Source organism: Leucoraja erinacea, chromosome 6 (assembly GCF_028641065.1).
Source record: "Leucoraja erinacea ecotype New England chromosome 6, Leri_hhj_1, whole genome shotgun sequence".
In the NCBI taxonomy this organism is placed as follows: domain Eukaryota; kingdom Metazoa; phylum Chordata; class Chondrichthyes; order Rajiformes; family Rajidae; genus Leucoraja; species Leucoraja erinaceus.
This window is the reverse complement of record NC_073382.1, coordinates 12,457,193-12,473,218: the sequence shown is the minus strand read 5'-3', so window position 1 is coordinate 12,473,218 and position 16,026 is coordinate 12,457,193. Positions and strand designations below refer to the sequence as shown.

Sequence of the window (16,026 nt, the reverse complement as noted above, 5' to 3'; positions counted from 1 at the left end):
GATTACGGGTGCTGTCTGTACGGAGTTTGTAAGTTCTCTTGTGACCTGCGAGGGTTTTCAAATACGTACAGGTTTGTAGGTTAATAGGCTTTGTAAATGTAAAAATTGATTACAATCCAACACTAGTTCGTCCCCAGTGGGTGTAGGATAGTGTTAAATGTCCGGGGATCACGGACCCGGTGGGCCGAAGGGCCTGCTTTCGTGCTGTATCTCTAAACTAAAACTTAAAGACAGCCGGCCTCCAGGATAATTCCAGGATTAGTTTTATTGTAGATATTGCAAATATCAGTTTTTAATATATATATTAAATAATTTTTTTTAAACTGGCTACAAACGATTATTAGGACACATTCAGCATGGTTCGGGAACAACTCCATAGCACCCCAGACTATCAACCCCAACCTCCCTTCCATTGACCATTTATACCTTACATTGCCTCGGCAAGGCAAGCAACATAATCAGGGGTGAGTATCGCTCCAGACACCCTCTTCTCCCCTTTCCCATCAGGCAAGAGGTACAGAAGTGTGAAAACACACACCTTCAGATTCAGGGGTGGCTTCTTGCCAACTGTTATCAGGCAACTGAACCACCCTATCAACAACTAGAGAGCGGTCCTGAGCTACTATTTACCCCATTGAAGACCCTTGACTATCTTTAATCGTACTTTACTGACTTTATCTTGCACTAAATGTTATTACTTTATCCTGTATCTGTACCTGCACACTGTGGATAGCTTGATTGTAATCAGGTGTATCCCCACCCCCCCACACACCCTGTAGATAACACACAACAGAAAAGCTTTTCACTGTACCTCAGTACATGTGACAATAAACTAACTAACTAACAAACTAAGAGTTTCCCTTGTCTGGGAAGGATTTGGAGATGCTGGTTTACACCGCAGATAGACACAAAATGCTGGAATAACTCAGCCGGTCAGGCAGCAACTCTGTAGAAAAGGAATAGATGACATTTCGGGTTGGTTTAGCTGGTTGGCAGAGGGTGAGAGGTGTTTGAAGGATCGGGGTTTGTTCTCCGGGTGTGTATGAAGCTGTGCTTGCCGTGAATCGAGGACCAGAGGACATAGGTTTAAGGTTTGAAACAAGTTTATTCATGGATAACCCCTTGAGATGGACAGTCATCTCGTGAAGGGAAAATACTTAATAGGAATCTGAGGGATCACATTTTCACACAAAGGGTGTGGATGTATGTATGGAACAAGCTGCCATATGAGGCAGGGCCTATCCCAACGTTTCAGAAACAGTTACGTGGTAAATGGATAGGACATTTTCGGAGGGATATGGACCAAACGCAGGTAGGTGGGACTAATGTAGCTGGGACATGTTCACTGTGTGGGCAAATTGGGCCGAAGGGCCTGGTTCCACGCTGTATCATTCTATGACTCTAATGGAGGCGGGTGCAGGGGGGCAGTGGGCTGGGACGAGGTGGCTCTGGGCTGGTGGGATTTTGGCCGCGGAGGGCTGATGTGCGGGGAGGATATGCGTGACCTCTGGTTATTTTGTGTGCATGCACAGTCCTGACACACCAACGAGCCGCGCAATTTCTCATCAGACAACGGCGAGCAAATGTCATGTTCGAGGAACGCAAACAGGGCAGCCTGGAGCGGGAATGCATCGAGGAATTTTGCGACAAGGAGGAAGCGAGGGAAGTGTTTGAGAACAACCTGGAAACGGTGAGTGAGTGAGTGAGTGCACTTGTTGCCACAAGCGCTGAGGGAGCGCCGCCTTGCCGGAAGGGGCTGTGCTGATCTGAGTGAGGGAGCGCCGCGCTGCGGGAGGGAGAGTAGGGAGGGAGCGCCGCGCAGTGGGAGGAGCAGTGTTGAGGGAGCGCCGCGCTATGGGGGAGCAGTGTTGAGGGAGCGCCGCGCTATGGGGGGAGCAGTGTTGAGGGAGCGCCGCGCTATGGGAGGGGGAGTGTTGAGGGAGCGCCGCGCTATGGGGGGAGCAGTGTTGAGGGAGCGCCGCGCTATGGGGGGAGCAGTGTTGAGGGAGCGCCGCGCTATGGGGGGAGCAGTGTTGAGGGAGCGCCGCGCTATGGGGGGAGCAGTGTTGAGGGAGCGCCGCGCTATGGGAGCAGCTGTTGAGGGAGCGCCGCGCTATAGGGGGGGGGGGGGGTGTGTTGAGGGAGCGCCGCGCTATGGGGGGGGGGGGGGGCAGAGGCATTGTTGAGGGAGCGCCGCTGTGGGAGGAGCAGTTTACGCCGCGCTCGCTTATGAGGGAGCGCTCTATCTCTCTCTCTCCATTCTCTCTTCAGGAGTACTTTTACCCCAGGTACCTCGGTGAGTTGAATTCCCACATCGATCGGTTCCGATTAGAATCCACCGCGAGTCGTGTTGGGGACAGAGCTGCGGCCGTGTGTGTAACCAGGAGACCCTTCGGCCCTTCTATCCCGTCCCACCATTACAACACCTCCAGCTTTTCTTGGCCAGAAAATTGGGCAGAAAGTTGAGACTGACGGGCTGTCCCGCAGTGTTGCACCCCCCCCCCCCCCCCCCCCCCCCCTTGTCGTTTTGTGAATAGTTGATCTGATTATTTCAGTCTGAGTGTCTTTAGTTCCGGCTGATGAACGGTTTTAGTGAACCCACATCTCCACCCCAATGTGGAAACTTGACTCAAGTCAGGTCAAGTCTCTCTCTCCATCCCTCCCCCAATCCTAGTTCTCTAACCAGTTTCACTGCCCTCCTGATTAAATTGTACACCTCGGTCACTTTCCCAATAGCTAACAATGATCTATTCCACATTTTCCTTGAGCTTTCAAGTCGTCAAGAGAGTTTATTGTCATGTGGATACGGCAATGAACTTCTTGCTTCCCTTCGATGTCTCGTTTTCACACCTTACTCTTCATATCTCTAGTCTCTCTCTCCCCTGACACTCACTCTGAAGAAGGGTCTCGACTCGAAACGTCACCCATTCCTTCTCTCCAGAGATGCTGCCTGTCCCGCTGAGTTACTCCAGCATTTTGTGTCACTCTTGGTGTTGCGACACTCGGTAAAATGCACCCGCGGGTCGCCGTTACTCGGTGAAGTTGCAACTTCTCAGCCGGGACGGAGGCGATAGGACGGGTCCCGTTTCCCCACAGCCTCGGTGAAGCAGGTCAAACCCCGCATCTTTACGTCCGTCCTCCGGGGTCTGGAGCAGCATCTCATGTGAGGCAACATCGAGACCACCCCCCCCCCCCCCCCCCCCCACTCCCCCATCCACCCCCCCCCTATAGCCCCCTTCCCCCGCCCCCAGCCCCGCCCCCCCCCCCCCCCCCCCCCCCCCCCCCCCCCCCCCCCCCCCCCCCGCCCCCCCCCCCCCCCATAGCCCGGTCGCTCACCGAGACAGCAGCGAGGGTTACTGTCCGGGACTTTCTCCAATTGGATCACGGATTCCCAGGAGCAGGGTAACGGTGTCAGCCGCTCCTCCCCGCAATGCCCCCACCCCCCCCCCCCCACCCTGATTCCCTCCCCACCCACTACCCCCCGCCTGTCCCTCACCTCCCTCCCTCGCCCCCAACGTTTGTCCCCAAACTCCGCCCGCATTGCCACTAGAGTCGAATCTCCGCCTCAGCTGCTGCGATTGCAGGGTTATCGTGCTGTACGTGGGGGGTTGGGCTGTGAGCGTGAGTCAATGCCCCCCCAGAGTGAGCAGAGGGAGGTAAATCCTTCAGGGGTATGCTGAGGGGTAAATATATACGGATGGGAAACTCACCCGGGTTATGGGGAGGGATAAACCCCCTCCCCCGGGGTATACAGAGGGGCCAATACCCCGGGATATTGGGGTGGATCCCCCCACGGAGTAACCCCCACCCCCGGGATACACAAAGCCGTAACCCCTCTCCTGGGGCATGTAGGGGTAAATCTCTGGGGTATATTGAGGGGTCAATGATTTCCCCTTCCCCCGGGGTATACAGAGGGGTGAATATCCCTGGGTTAAGTGGAGGGGCGACTCCTCTTGGAATAATCACCAGCCGTCTCCTTGCCTCCCCACAGACTGCCTCAGCCGCCACCGGTTCCGCACTCCGAGCATGGTCTTCCCCCCTAGACGGCCCTCTGGCATCCTGCAGAACTGCATTAAAGGTAGGACATCGTCCGGGAACGCCCATCCCTGTGAACTGCCGGCGGGAGGGGATCACCCCAGGCTGACATCCCCACTGAAGACGGACACAAAATGTTGGGGTCACTCATTGGGTCCGTCCGGCAGCAGCTCTGGAGAAAGGGAAGAGGTGACGTTTCGGGTCGGGGCCCTTCTTCAGATTTGGTTTGAGTTTCAGACTCCAGTCCGATGAAGGGTCTCGGCCCGAAACGTCATCTATTTATTTCCTCCATAGATGCTGCCTGACCCGCTGAGTTACTCCAGCATTTTGTGTCTATCGTTGCCGTAAACCAGTACCTGCAGTTCCTTCTTACACTTTAGGACATTACCACGTGCACTGTTACATGGGGAGAAATGACATGGCAGTTTAGCAAGTGTCTTTGAGGTGGATAAAGCCATGAGGGGAATAGTTAGAGTGAATAACTCGAGTGAAAGGGGAAAGATTTACACGAAAACCTGAGGGGCGGGCAACCTTTTCACCCCGAAGGTTTCTGGCTAAATGGATAGAGCCACCAGGGGAGATAGTTGAGGTAAGGATGAGTGTAGGTGTCGGGGGTTATGGGGAGAAGGAGGAGAATGGGGTTGAGAAGGAAAGGTAGATCAACTATGATTGAATGGTAGAGTAGACACAATGGGTTGAATGGCTTAAGTCTGCTCCTGGAACATATGACTATTATAACAGTGATTAAAATACATGTGGAAAAGTACATGGATTCAATAGGTTTAGATGGTTGTGAGCCAAATGGGGGCAGGTTGAACTAGTGCAGATGGGCATCTTGGTTGGCATGGACCAATAGACAATAGACAATAGGTGCAGGAGTAGGCCCTTCGGCCCTTCGAGCCAGCACCGACATTCAATGTGATCATGGCTGATCATCCCCAATCAGTACCCCGTTCCTGCCTTCTCCCCATATCCCATGACTCTGCTATTTTTAAGAGCCCTATCTAGCTCTCTCTTGAAAGCATCCAGAGAACCTGCCTCCACCGCCCTCTGAGGCAGAGAATTCCACAGTCTCACCACTCTCTGTGAGAAAAAGTGTTTCCTCGTCTCCGTTCTAAATGGCTTACTCCTTATTCTTAAACTGTGGCCCCTGGTTCTGGACTCCCCCAATATCGGGAACATGTTTCCTGCCTGTAGCGTGTCCAAGCCTTTAACAATCTTATGTTTCATACCAGTTCAGACCAGTTGGGCTGAATTGTATTTCTGTATTGTATGATTGTGTGACTATGTGTTTCCTGAGGTGCAAGTCAGTTGATTGGAAACAACAGCAGTTCCTACAGATGATTCCCACAGTTTCAGGATTTGCCTGGCAGGAACAAGTTGGGGAGCCAGTCCATCAACTCATCGCACCTCTGCCTTAGCTCTTGTGTATGTCCCAGCTGAGTACTGAGCACCCATATGGAGTAGAAGTAGACATACTAGCCTGGTAGATACGAGCCTGAACAGCACCTTGTGAACCATCACTGGGTGCCTTCAACCTACTCCAGTCGAGCAGTTACTCCAGCATTCCGCCCGCAGGGATCAGAAGGCAAGCAGCAACTCTGGCACTATCTTGCCGTGAGATGGACCCAGATCACCTCCTCCATCAGGCTATCAGCAGAGAGCAGAGGCTGATGTCCCGTCACCCCTTTGCTCCACATGGAAAACAACTCCTAGCATCCATCCAGCCAACTGAGACAGAAGCACACTGGATAGCCACTAAGTGGTCACAGGAGTGGAAGGCAACCTCATCTCCATTACACAGCTACATCGCTTCACCAGATAAAAGCTGTCCAGGGTCTGACCTCCCCAGAGGAGCGTGGATGGGTGAAGCTCAACAGACTTGGTACTGGATTTGGGCGTTTCAACGCCAGCGTGTGGAGATGGGGGCTCCCTCCGCCAGAGCCCAGCCTGTGAATGCGGAGCAGAACCACAGACAGCCAACCGTGTCATCTCTGGGTGCCCGCTCTACCACCCACCAAATGGAGCTCAGGGCCTGGCAGACATTGACGCAGAGACAACAACCTGGCTGCTCACACACCCGGCTTGAGATCTAACTATCCCTTTGGTTTATGTTTCATTCGCAAGAAGAAGAAGAAGGGTTTGCCATTAGCATATCTTTTAAACAATATTTCATATTTATCACAATAATGGAGTAGGGGTCATACAGTCTGAGTCTCAAGGCACAGCCATTGGTCACATCCCCCCACTGGCTCCCAGAGAAGCCATTCGCCCCACATTCACCCCAACTTCCAGATCAGTGTGCACACAAAGTGCTAGAGTAACTTAATGGGTCAGGCAGCGTCTCTGGAAACGGGTGACGTTTTGGTTCAGAACCCTTCTTCAGCCCTAAAACATCACCAATCCCTTTTCTCCAGAGATGCTGCCTGACCTGCTAAGTTACTCCAGCATTTTGTGTCTACCTTCGGTATGAACCAACATCTGCAGTTCAGTTCCTTCCTACACATTCTACCCCACAAATTACAGTGGCCGATGAACCAGCCGACCAGCACAGATAACTCCTGACAGAGGGTGTTATGAAGTCTGGGGCAATTATTTAATCATCAAGGTGCCGTGTGTAATCGCTGAGTTACTCCTTCACCTCTACGCACAGACCAGACCATTGAGCTGTAAATTGGGAGTGACGGAGTGTTCTGCTCAATCACAGCTCCTCAAACACAGCACTAACCCTCACCTCTTCCCTCCCCACACATAGACACACATGCACACACACTGGCAACCCCCCCCCACCTCTCCCCTCCCACAATGCGCCATATTATCTAAATGGTGACAGATTGGGAAAGGGGGAGATGCAGCGAGACCTGGGTGTCATGGTACACCAGTCATTGAAAGTAGGCATGCAGGTGCAGCAGGCAGTAAAGAAAGCGAATGGTATGTTAGCTTTCATTGCAAAAGGATTTGAGTATAGGATCAGGGAGGTTCTACTGCAGTTGTACAGGGTGAGACCACACCTGGAGTATTGCGTACAGTTTTGGTCTCCAAATCTGAGGAAGGACATTATTGCCATAGAGGGAGTGCAGAGAAGGTTCACCAGACTGATTCCTGGGATGTCAGGACTCTCTTATGAAGAAAGACTGGATAGACTTGGTTTATACTCTCCAGAATTTAGGAGATTGAGAGGGGATCTACTAGAAACTTACAAAATTCTTAAGGGGTTGGACAGGCTAGATGCAGGAGGATTGTTCCCGATGTTGGGGAGGTCCAGGACAAGGGGTCACAGCTTGAGGATAAGGGGGAAATCCTTTAAAACCGAGATGAGAAGAACTTTTTTCACACAGAGAGTGGTGAATCTCTGGAACTCTCTGCCACAGAGGGTAGTTGAGGCCAGTTCATTGACTATATTTAAGAGGGAGTTAGATGTGGCCCTTCTGGCTAAGGGGATCAGGGGGTATGGAGAGAAGGCAGGTACAGGATACCGAGTTGGATGATCAGCCATGATCATATTGAATGGCGGTGCAGGCTCGAAGGGCCGAATGGCCTACTCCTGCACCTAATTTCTATGTTTCTATGTTTCTATTCGTCCTTCTGTGAACAATTTACCTGACTATTACCAGATTTAGTGCCTTTGGTTTCTGGTTGAACAGAGAAGGTATTAGTGAACCCCAGCCCCACCGGTCATCCCCTAGTGCCTGACCTCTTGTTGCTCCACTCGACCCCTGGATGTGGACATGTGACTCGCGTCATCTCTGGTGACGGGGACGATTGGGAATTGTCAACAAATGTACTCATGGGTCTGGTCATCAGTTCACTGAGATAACTACCTAACCCCCCTGTGACTCGTATTTCTACCTCAACCACATCAGGAATGGATGACACTCTTTGGGCGTTTTATAGAAACTTACAAACTTTGGGCTCTTATAGAAACTTACAAAATTCTTAAGGGGTTGGACAGGCTAGATGCAGGAAGATTGCTCCTGATGTTGGGGAAGTCCAGGACAAGGGGTCACAGCTTAAGGATAAGGGGGAAATCCTTTAAAACTGAGATGAGAAGAACTTTTTTCACACAGAGAGTGGTGAATCTCTGGAATTCTCTGCCACAGAGGGTAGTTGAGGCAATTCATTGGCTATATTTAAGAGGGAGTTAGATGTGGCCCTTGTGGCTAAAGGGATCAGGGGGTATGGAGAGAAGGCAGGTACGGGATACTGTTGGATGATCAGCCATGATCATATTGAATGGCAGTGCAGGCTCGAAGGGCCGAATGGCTTCCTCCTGCACCTAATTTCTATGTTTCTATGTTTCTATTTTGTGGACAAATTCCAGACTTGTGCTTTTAATTTAGTTTAGTTTTTTCTCACGCGTACCGAGGTACAGTGAAAATCTTTTGTTGCATGCTCACCAGTCAGTGGAAAGACAATACATGATTACAATCAAGCTATTCACAATGTACAGGTACACGATGAAGGGAATAACATGAAGAAAGCATTTAGTGCAAGATAAAGCCAGTAAAGTGTGATCTAAGATAGAGATGCCCAGGACTGCTCTCTAGTTGTTGGTGGGATGGTTCAGTTGCCCGTGAACAGCTGGGAAGAAACTGTCCCTGAATCTGGACGTGTGTGCTTTCACACTTCTATACCTTTTGCCCAATGGGAGAGAAGAGAAGAGGGTGGCCGTGGTGCGACTCATCCTCGATTATGCTGCTGGCCTTGCCGAGGCAGCGTGGGGTGTACATGGAGTCGACTGTGTGATGGTCTGGGTTGTGGCCACAATTCTCTCAAATTTGGCAACCAATGGAACATCAATGGAAAATGGGATAACTGGGAGGCTGGGAATGAGGGAGTGCGGAGATATGGAGGGGTTGTTGTGGACACAAGGGACTGCAGATGCTGGTTGTTGGATGGGGGTGATATGCTCTGTGCAAAGATCTAGACTGCAGGGTCAACGCCCCTCCTCGTTCCAAACCCGTTCCCATCGCGTTGATATTCCTTTCCGTTGCGGTCAGTAATTTCCAGCGCTTTTTACTCTTGCCTGCCTCCCTAGAAATTCCAGACCAGTGCTCCAACTCACCGTGTTATCGTCAAGGATCTGTCCGGTGCATAGACAAGACGGCTGCCTTCCAATGTATCTGTAAAGAAGGCTGGCAGGGAGAGAGGTGCAACGAAGGTGAGTCACAGCCAGCTGCCCATGTCTGGAGCCGTCTGCATAGAAGGATCACATAGAAGGTGACCAGACCCAGCAGGGCTCCAGGAATCTTATCAACTCCCCAACCCAGAGCCCCCCTGCTGCTTCTGACACATCTTGTAGGAAGGATTGAATGTGAGAACGTACAGTGCAAGTAGCAACACTCCTCCGCTTTGCCCTACGTTCTTCCACGTTTTAGTTTAGTTCATTATTATCACGTGTGTCGAGGTGCATTGTATAGTTTTTTATTGCATGCTAAAGAGACAGCAAAAGGGCTCTACCCTTCATGATTACAAACAAGCCACCATCAGTGTAATGATATAGGAAAAAGGGAAAAATCCTGAAGATGGGTCTCGACCAGAAACGTCACCCATTCCTTCTATCCAGAGAAGCTGTCTGTCCTGCTGAGATACTCCAGCATTTTGTGTCTATCTTCGAAAAAAGGGAATAACGTTTAGTGCAAGATAAAGTAAAGCCAGATTAAAGATAGTCCGAGGGTCTCCAATGAGGTTGATGGTAGGTCGGGTCCGCACTTTTCCTTCTATGTTTCCATTCAATGCACATTTGAATACAAAATACCGGAGTAACTCAGCGGGTCAGGCAGCATCTCTGGAGAAAAGGAATAGGTGATGTTTCTGGTCGAGACCCTGCTTCAGACCGAGTCAGGGGAGAGAGAAACTAGAGGCATGAAAACATACAGAATGATTCAGAGCCGGCATTGATTGCTAAGGAGTTCACAATGGTCCATTGTTGGCTGTGGAGAGGTGATGACGAAGGGATACAAGCAGTGAAACTAGCAGGATGTCTAGGGTGGGGGGTGATCAAAAAAAGAAGGAATGCAAGGGTTATTTGTAAACAGAGAAATCAAATTTCGTACTAATGAACAAGAATTAATTGATCCATTTTGGGACATGTGACAATAAAACATTCTTAACTCTTAACTTATCTCTTTATTACTGAGACATTACCTCCCTTATTAGCACAGACGGCCAATCCCTTCAGCTGATAAGGATTTATGCCTCTGCTGTTCCTCCCTCTGGCCACTTCCACCCCAGACTGTGGTACAAGGACGGGTCGGGCACGCCAGCATTCAAGAGTCCCTGCTCCTAAAAAGTCATGAAACGCTAACGAGACCTCAACAGTCCCACGTGTTCTAAAGGTGTTCTAATTAGCCGCTAGTGGGAGACAAGCAACAGGCTGTTTACAGTTTCATTAATGTTTCGTTGTTGCCTTGTCCAGATATTGATGAGTGCGGGCTGGAGGAGAGAGTGTGTTCCCACTCCTGCCATAACCTGCCCGGGAGTTACCGCTGCTTCTGCCAGGATGGCTTCAGCATGTACTCAGACAAGAAGACCTGCATTGGTAAGAGATTCCGCTTAAAATTAATACTGTGTGTGTGTGTGTGTGTGTGCGTGCGTGTGTGTGTGCGTGTGTGCGTGTGTGTGTGTGCGTGTGAGCGTGTGTGTGTGTATGTGTGTGTGTGCGTACGTGTGTGTGTGTGTGTGTGTGTGTCTGATGCTTCCCTGTCTCATTTTCTGTCTGCTTCCCTGTCTGCCTCCTTGTCTATCTCTCCGTCTGCCTCTTTGCACCTGCCTCTCTGTCCCTGTCTGTGTGTATGTCTGTCTCGATGTCTCTGTCTGTGTCTCTCTCTCTCTCAGTGGCTGTGTGTGTATGACTTTCTCTCTCTCTGCCTCTCTCTCTGCCTCTCTCTCTCTTGTGTGTCCATCTCCCTTTCTCTCTCTATCCATGTCTTTCTTTGTCTATGTCTCTCTCATATCAGACTTCCAGTGTCACAGCTGATTGAGCCGTTGCCTAATCCCGAACTCCAGTGCTGTCAATGGGGAGTTTGCACACCTTGTCCTCGTGACCTTATGGTTTTCCTCTGGTTTCCACACACATGCCGCAGATGTGAGGATTGCGAGGTTGGTTAATTGACCACACTAAATTTCCACTAGTGATTAGGTGAGGGGTTGAATCTGGGGGGAGTTGATGGGAAATGGCGGGAGTAAAAACTGGGACTGCTGTAAATGTGAGAGTGCTGGTCAGGGCTTGGTTCGATGCTGTATGTTGCTGAGGGTGGGAGCCCAGGGGACATAGAGTGAAGGGGGGCAGAATATCCAGAGAGGAGAGCAGAGGACGTCTTATGTAGAACGTTGCTGTGACCTGAGAAGTACTGCCTGACAGAAGTAGATTGAATGGGAGCTTTCAGGAAGGAATTGGAAACCCATTGTGTTTGCATCAGAGATCTCCAAAACATCAACACATACAAAGATGCAACTCCCAAAAGCATCGCCATCTCCACTAGTATGTCCAACACAATCATAGTGCTGAGTGATGGTCTACTTCGAGCTTTTCAGCGTATTACATCCAGATCCAGAACAACATGTTCATTACTGGCAAGGCTGTATTCATTGCCCATTTAAGGTGGCACGTTGGCGCTGCTGCATTACAGCGCCTTACCGTGCCTTCCAGAGCTTGTCCGTTCTCCCTGAGACCGCGTGGGTTTTCTCCGGGATTTCTGTCTTCCTCCCACACTCCATACAGGTTTGTAGGTTAATTGTAATTGCAATTCATTTGTTAGCCAAGTATGTAAACATACAAGGAATTTGATTTGCCAACAGTCATACAAAAAAGCAACAAGACACATAACCACGTAAAATTAAACATAGACTTAAACAGCCACCATAGCGGGGTGTGAGAATCCCCAGATCACACAGCATAAATGGAGACCCACATCCATCAGTTCAATGTCCGGGCCACACACACACGCTCCTTCACCGTGAGTTGTACCGACCGCTGTCACTCTCTCTGCAGTCCCTGTTCACCCGAACGGTCAGAAAGTCGTCCACAATCGCACAGGAGTCCGGGATGTCCTCATGGAACCATGTCTCCGCAAAACACCGAGATCACGGCACTCACGGCACTCCCTCTGAGTCCTCACCAGCGCAGGCAACACGTCCATCTTGCTTTTTCGGCGACCTCACATTCCCCCACTGTGACGGAAGGCAAATAACTTATACCGTTTTTCCTCCTTTTCTCCCACGGTCGGGGCAATCGAAACTTCCGCAGTCGGGGCGATCGAAGCTCCCGCAGTCGGTGGTCGGAGCTCTTGCGGTTGGAGCTCCCGCAGTCGATCCCTAACAAATGGACCGCCAGCTCAACAATGTTTAAGTCGCAGTACAGACGGAGATACGATGAAAAAGTCACATCTCCATCGGGGAAAGAGATAAAAAAGTTTCCCCTCAACTTCACATGATACCAAAACTAAAGGTGCACTAAAAACATGCAAGTAAATACGGACCAAAACCATAAAGGATGAAAAAGATGGGACAGGCTGCCGGCGTGGCTGCCATGTATGGTGTCTGCGCAGGACCACTAATTGGCTTAGTATATAATGGTAAATTGTCCCTAGCGTGTAGAATAGTGTTCGTGTGCGGGGATTGCGGGTTGGCGCATACTCAGTGGTCCGAAGGACCTGTTTCTGTGCTATATCTCTAAAGTAAACTAAACTAATTACTCTGTGCAGGCGGTGGTAAACTTTCTTCTTAAACCACTGCCGTCTGTTTGTGATGAGAAACACATATTCTTTTTTCTCGTCAAAAACAAAACTTTATTCAGAATAAAATATAATTATATACAAAACAAAAACACTGCAAAAACTCTTCTGGCATTCTCAGAATCTACACATACACTCACGTCCTATTTGTTAATGTTTGTATCCTTAATCCAAGCATCCTTGTGACTCTTATGGCCCCCTGGCGTGATGTCCATCCCCTTGTTTGATGTGTGTTTGGGGCAAGAAGTACAAGCGTGGAGAGTTCTCTGAAAGAACTGGCTCAAGTTTTGGGGTGTGAGTGAAATTTGATTTCTGCCACCCAAGTAGGATTTGGGAGAGAAAACTATTGAGTCAGGGTCCTGGGGGGTTTGCTTGGTGTATGTAATTCTCACTGAGTGCAGATTAGTTGCCCTTTGACTACGCCACAAAACTCATTTTGATATTAGGAACATAGGAAAATAGGTGCAGGAGTAGGCCATTCGGCCCTTCGAACCAGTGCCGCCTTTCAATAGGCTGATCATCTAAAATCAGTAGCCCGTTCCTGCTTTTTCCCCATATCCCTTGATTCCTTTGGCCCTCAAGAGCTAAATCTAACTCTCTCTTTTGAAATAAATTAATTTCTACCGTTTCTTTCCTGGAACACCACAGATCGGAACGAATGTTTACGGAACCAGCACATTTGTGGGAAAGCTTCTTGCATCAACGTGCCGGGAAGCTACGAGTGTGAATGCAACAAAGGTTTCAGGTTTAATTTCACCCAGAAGGAGTGCGAGGGTAAGAGTTTCCACACGTTGGTCTGAGGGCCTCAGCTTGCAGAGAGTGTCCGGGTTGTGTCTAGACCGGGACACAGACAGTGCCGGGGGGGGGGGGGGGGGGTGGAGGTGGTGCCCGGTGTTGTAACCGTCTCACGGTGTGCGTGGCGTTTCTGTGGGGTCTGCGGGTGGCTCCACCAGTTCTAGCAATGGGATCGCTCCTTGCAATGTTCAGCTGTTCATGGGACCGTGCAGCAACCCCTGGCCTTGAGGCAAAGCAGCTCTGAGAGGCCAAGGGATCAGGGTACTCAGTGATTGATTCACAGACGACCAGCATACAGGTTCATAAATTCACAAGTCATAGGAGCAGAATTCGGCCATTCGGTCCATCAATTCTACTCCGCCATTCAATCATGGCTGATCTATCTTTCCCTCCCCACCCCATTCACCTCCCTTCTCTCCATAGCGTCTACAAGATACAAGATACAAGATACATTTAATTGTCATTTGGACCCCTTGAGGTCCAAACGAAATGCCGTTTCTGCAGCCATACATTACAAACGCATAGACCCAAGACACAACATAATTCTAACACCCTTATTAATCAAACAGTCTAACACCCTTATTAATCAAGAATCTGTCAATCTCCGCCTTAAAAACACCCAATGATTTGGCCTCCACAATGAATTCCACAGATTCACCACCCTCTGTCTGAAGAAATTCCTCCTCATCTCCTTTCTAAAGCTATGTCCTTTTATTCTGAGGCTGTACCCTCTGGTCCAAGACTCTCCTATAGTGGAGACATCCTCTCCACGTCCACTCTATCCAAGCCTTTCGTTGTGTTGTCGCGAGCAATAGCTGCAGCTCTATGAGAAGGATATGTGACTGTGCACGTTATCTGTTAAGGAGATTAACTATTTTAATAATTATATATTACACTATTTAATATATTAATGAAGAAAATCATTAGGCAGGTTATGTTTCAGTTAGGTAGGATATTGGCGAGGCCATATCTGGAGTATAGTATTTATCACTGTATTTCAGGAAAGATGTTACTGGAGGTGTATATGCAATAGAAGCGTACTTCCCAATCTTTTGAACAGGCAGAACACCCAACAACAAAGGCTGGAGGTTAGATTGAAACATAGAGGGTCTTGATAGATGAGTTATGGGGATAACGTGTTCCCTTGTGGAAGGATCTAGAACTGGAACTAGGGCGTCACTGTTTAGAAATAAGAAGTCACTCATTTTAGATGGATGAAACCATTTCTTTTTTCCTTTGGAGGTTGCGAGTCTTTGAAACGTCCTTCCGCCCAAGCCAATGCAAGCAGACCCTTTAAATATAATTAAAGCCCATGTCTCTAAGTTTAGTTTAGTTTTGTTTCGTATTGGCTCATGCACCGAGGTACAGTGAAAAGCTTTTGGGTGCCCGCTATCCAGTCAAAGAAAAGACTTAACATGAATGCAACCAAGCAGTCCATAGTGCACAGATAAGGAATAAAGAGTGCAATAAAGGATAAAGGGCCCTGACTATCAAAAGAGTGAAAGATACCCGTGGGTTAGAGGGGATACAGGGTATATCTGAGTGTTTATAGTGACTGGCTCTTTCCACTGGTGCTCCATAGACCATAGATCAGTCCATTTTGTTTGTGATCTGATTTAATGGTTTAGACCTAAACATTCAAAGCACGATGGAGAAATCTGTTCATGCTTTAAAAATTGACCGTGGTGTTGGAAGGCAGGAAACTTTAGACTGCAGGAAGATAGAGAGGTCTGATCAGTTTGGCAGAAAATTCATAAACGGATTTAGTACAGAGTGGTGTGACAGAATGTTTAGGAAGGAACTGCTTGCTGGTTTATGGCGAAGATAGACGCAAACTGCTGGAGTAACTCAGCGGGTCAGGCAGCATCTCTGGAGAATAATTGGAGGTCTGGTCTCCTAATCTGAGGAAAGACATTCTTGCCGAAGAGGGAGTACAGAGAAGGTTCACCAGACTGATTCCTGGGATGTCAGGACTTTCATATGAAGAAAGACTGGATAGACTCGGCTTGTACTCGCTAGAAGTTAGAAGATTGAGGGGGGATCTTATAGAAACATACAAAATTCTTAAGGGGTTGGACAGGCTAGATGCAGGAAGATTGTTCCCGATGTTGGAGAAGTCCAGAACAAGGGGTCACAGTTTAAGGATAAGGGGGAAATCTTTTAGGACCAAGATGAGGAAAACATTTTTCACACAGAGAGTGGCGAATCTCTGGAATTCTCTGCCACAGAAGGTAGTTGAGGCCAGTTCATTGGCTATATTTAAGAGGGAGTTAGATGTGGCCCTTGTGGCTAAAGGGATCAGGGGGGTTGGAGAGAAGGCAGGTACAGGATACTGAATTGGATGATCAGCCATGATCATATTGAATGGCGGTGCAGGCTCGAAGGGCCGAATGGCCTACTCCTGCACCTGTTTTCTATGTTTCTATAAAGATGGGTGACGTTTCGGGTCTGAACCCTTCTT

At 49.2% G+C, this 16,026-nt stretch overlaps 1 protein-coding gene across 1 annotated transcript in view; it reads left to right on the top strand.

Annotated features, from left to right (window-relative positions):
* Positions 1 to 16,026, top strand: part of pros1 (protein S) — a 44,159-nt gene that overhangs the window by 4,148 nt on the left and 23,985 nt on the right. The window contains exons 2-7 of the mRNA XM_055636625.1: positions 1,533 to 1,690; positions 2,272 to 2,296; positions 3,992 to 4,078; positions 9,074 to 9,196; positions 10,454 to 10,576; positions 13,419 to 13,544. Coding sequence (XP_055492600.1) covers positions 1,533 to 1,690; positions 2,272 to 2,296; positions 3,992 to 4,078; positions 9,074 to 9,196; positions 10,454 to 10,576; positions 13,419 to 13,544 — 642 coding nt within the window. The remainder of the gene's footprint in view (positions 1 to 1,532; positions 1,691 to 2,271; positions 2,297 to 3,991; positions 4,079 to 9,073; positions 9,197 to 10,453; positions 10,577 to 13,418; positions 13,545 to 16,026) is intronic.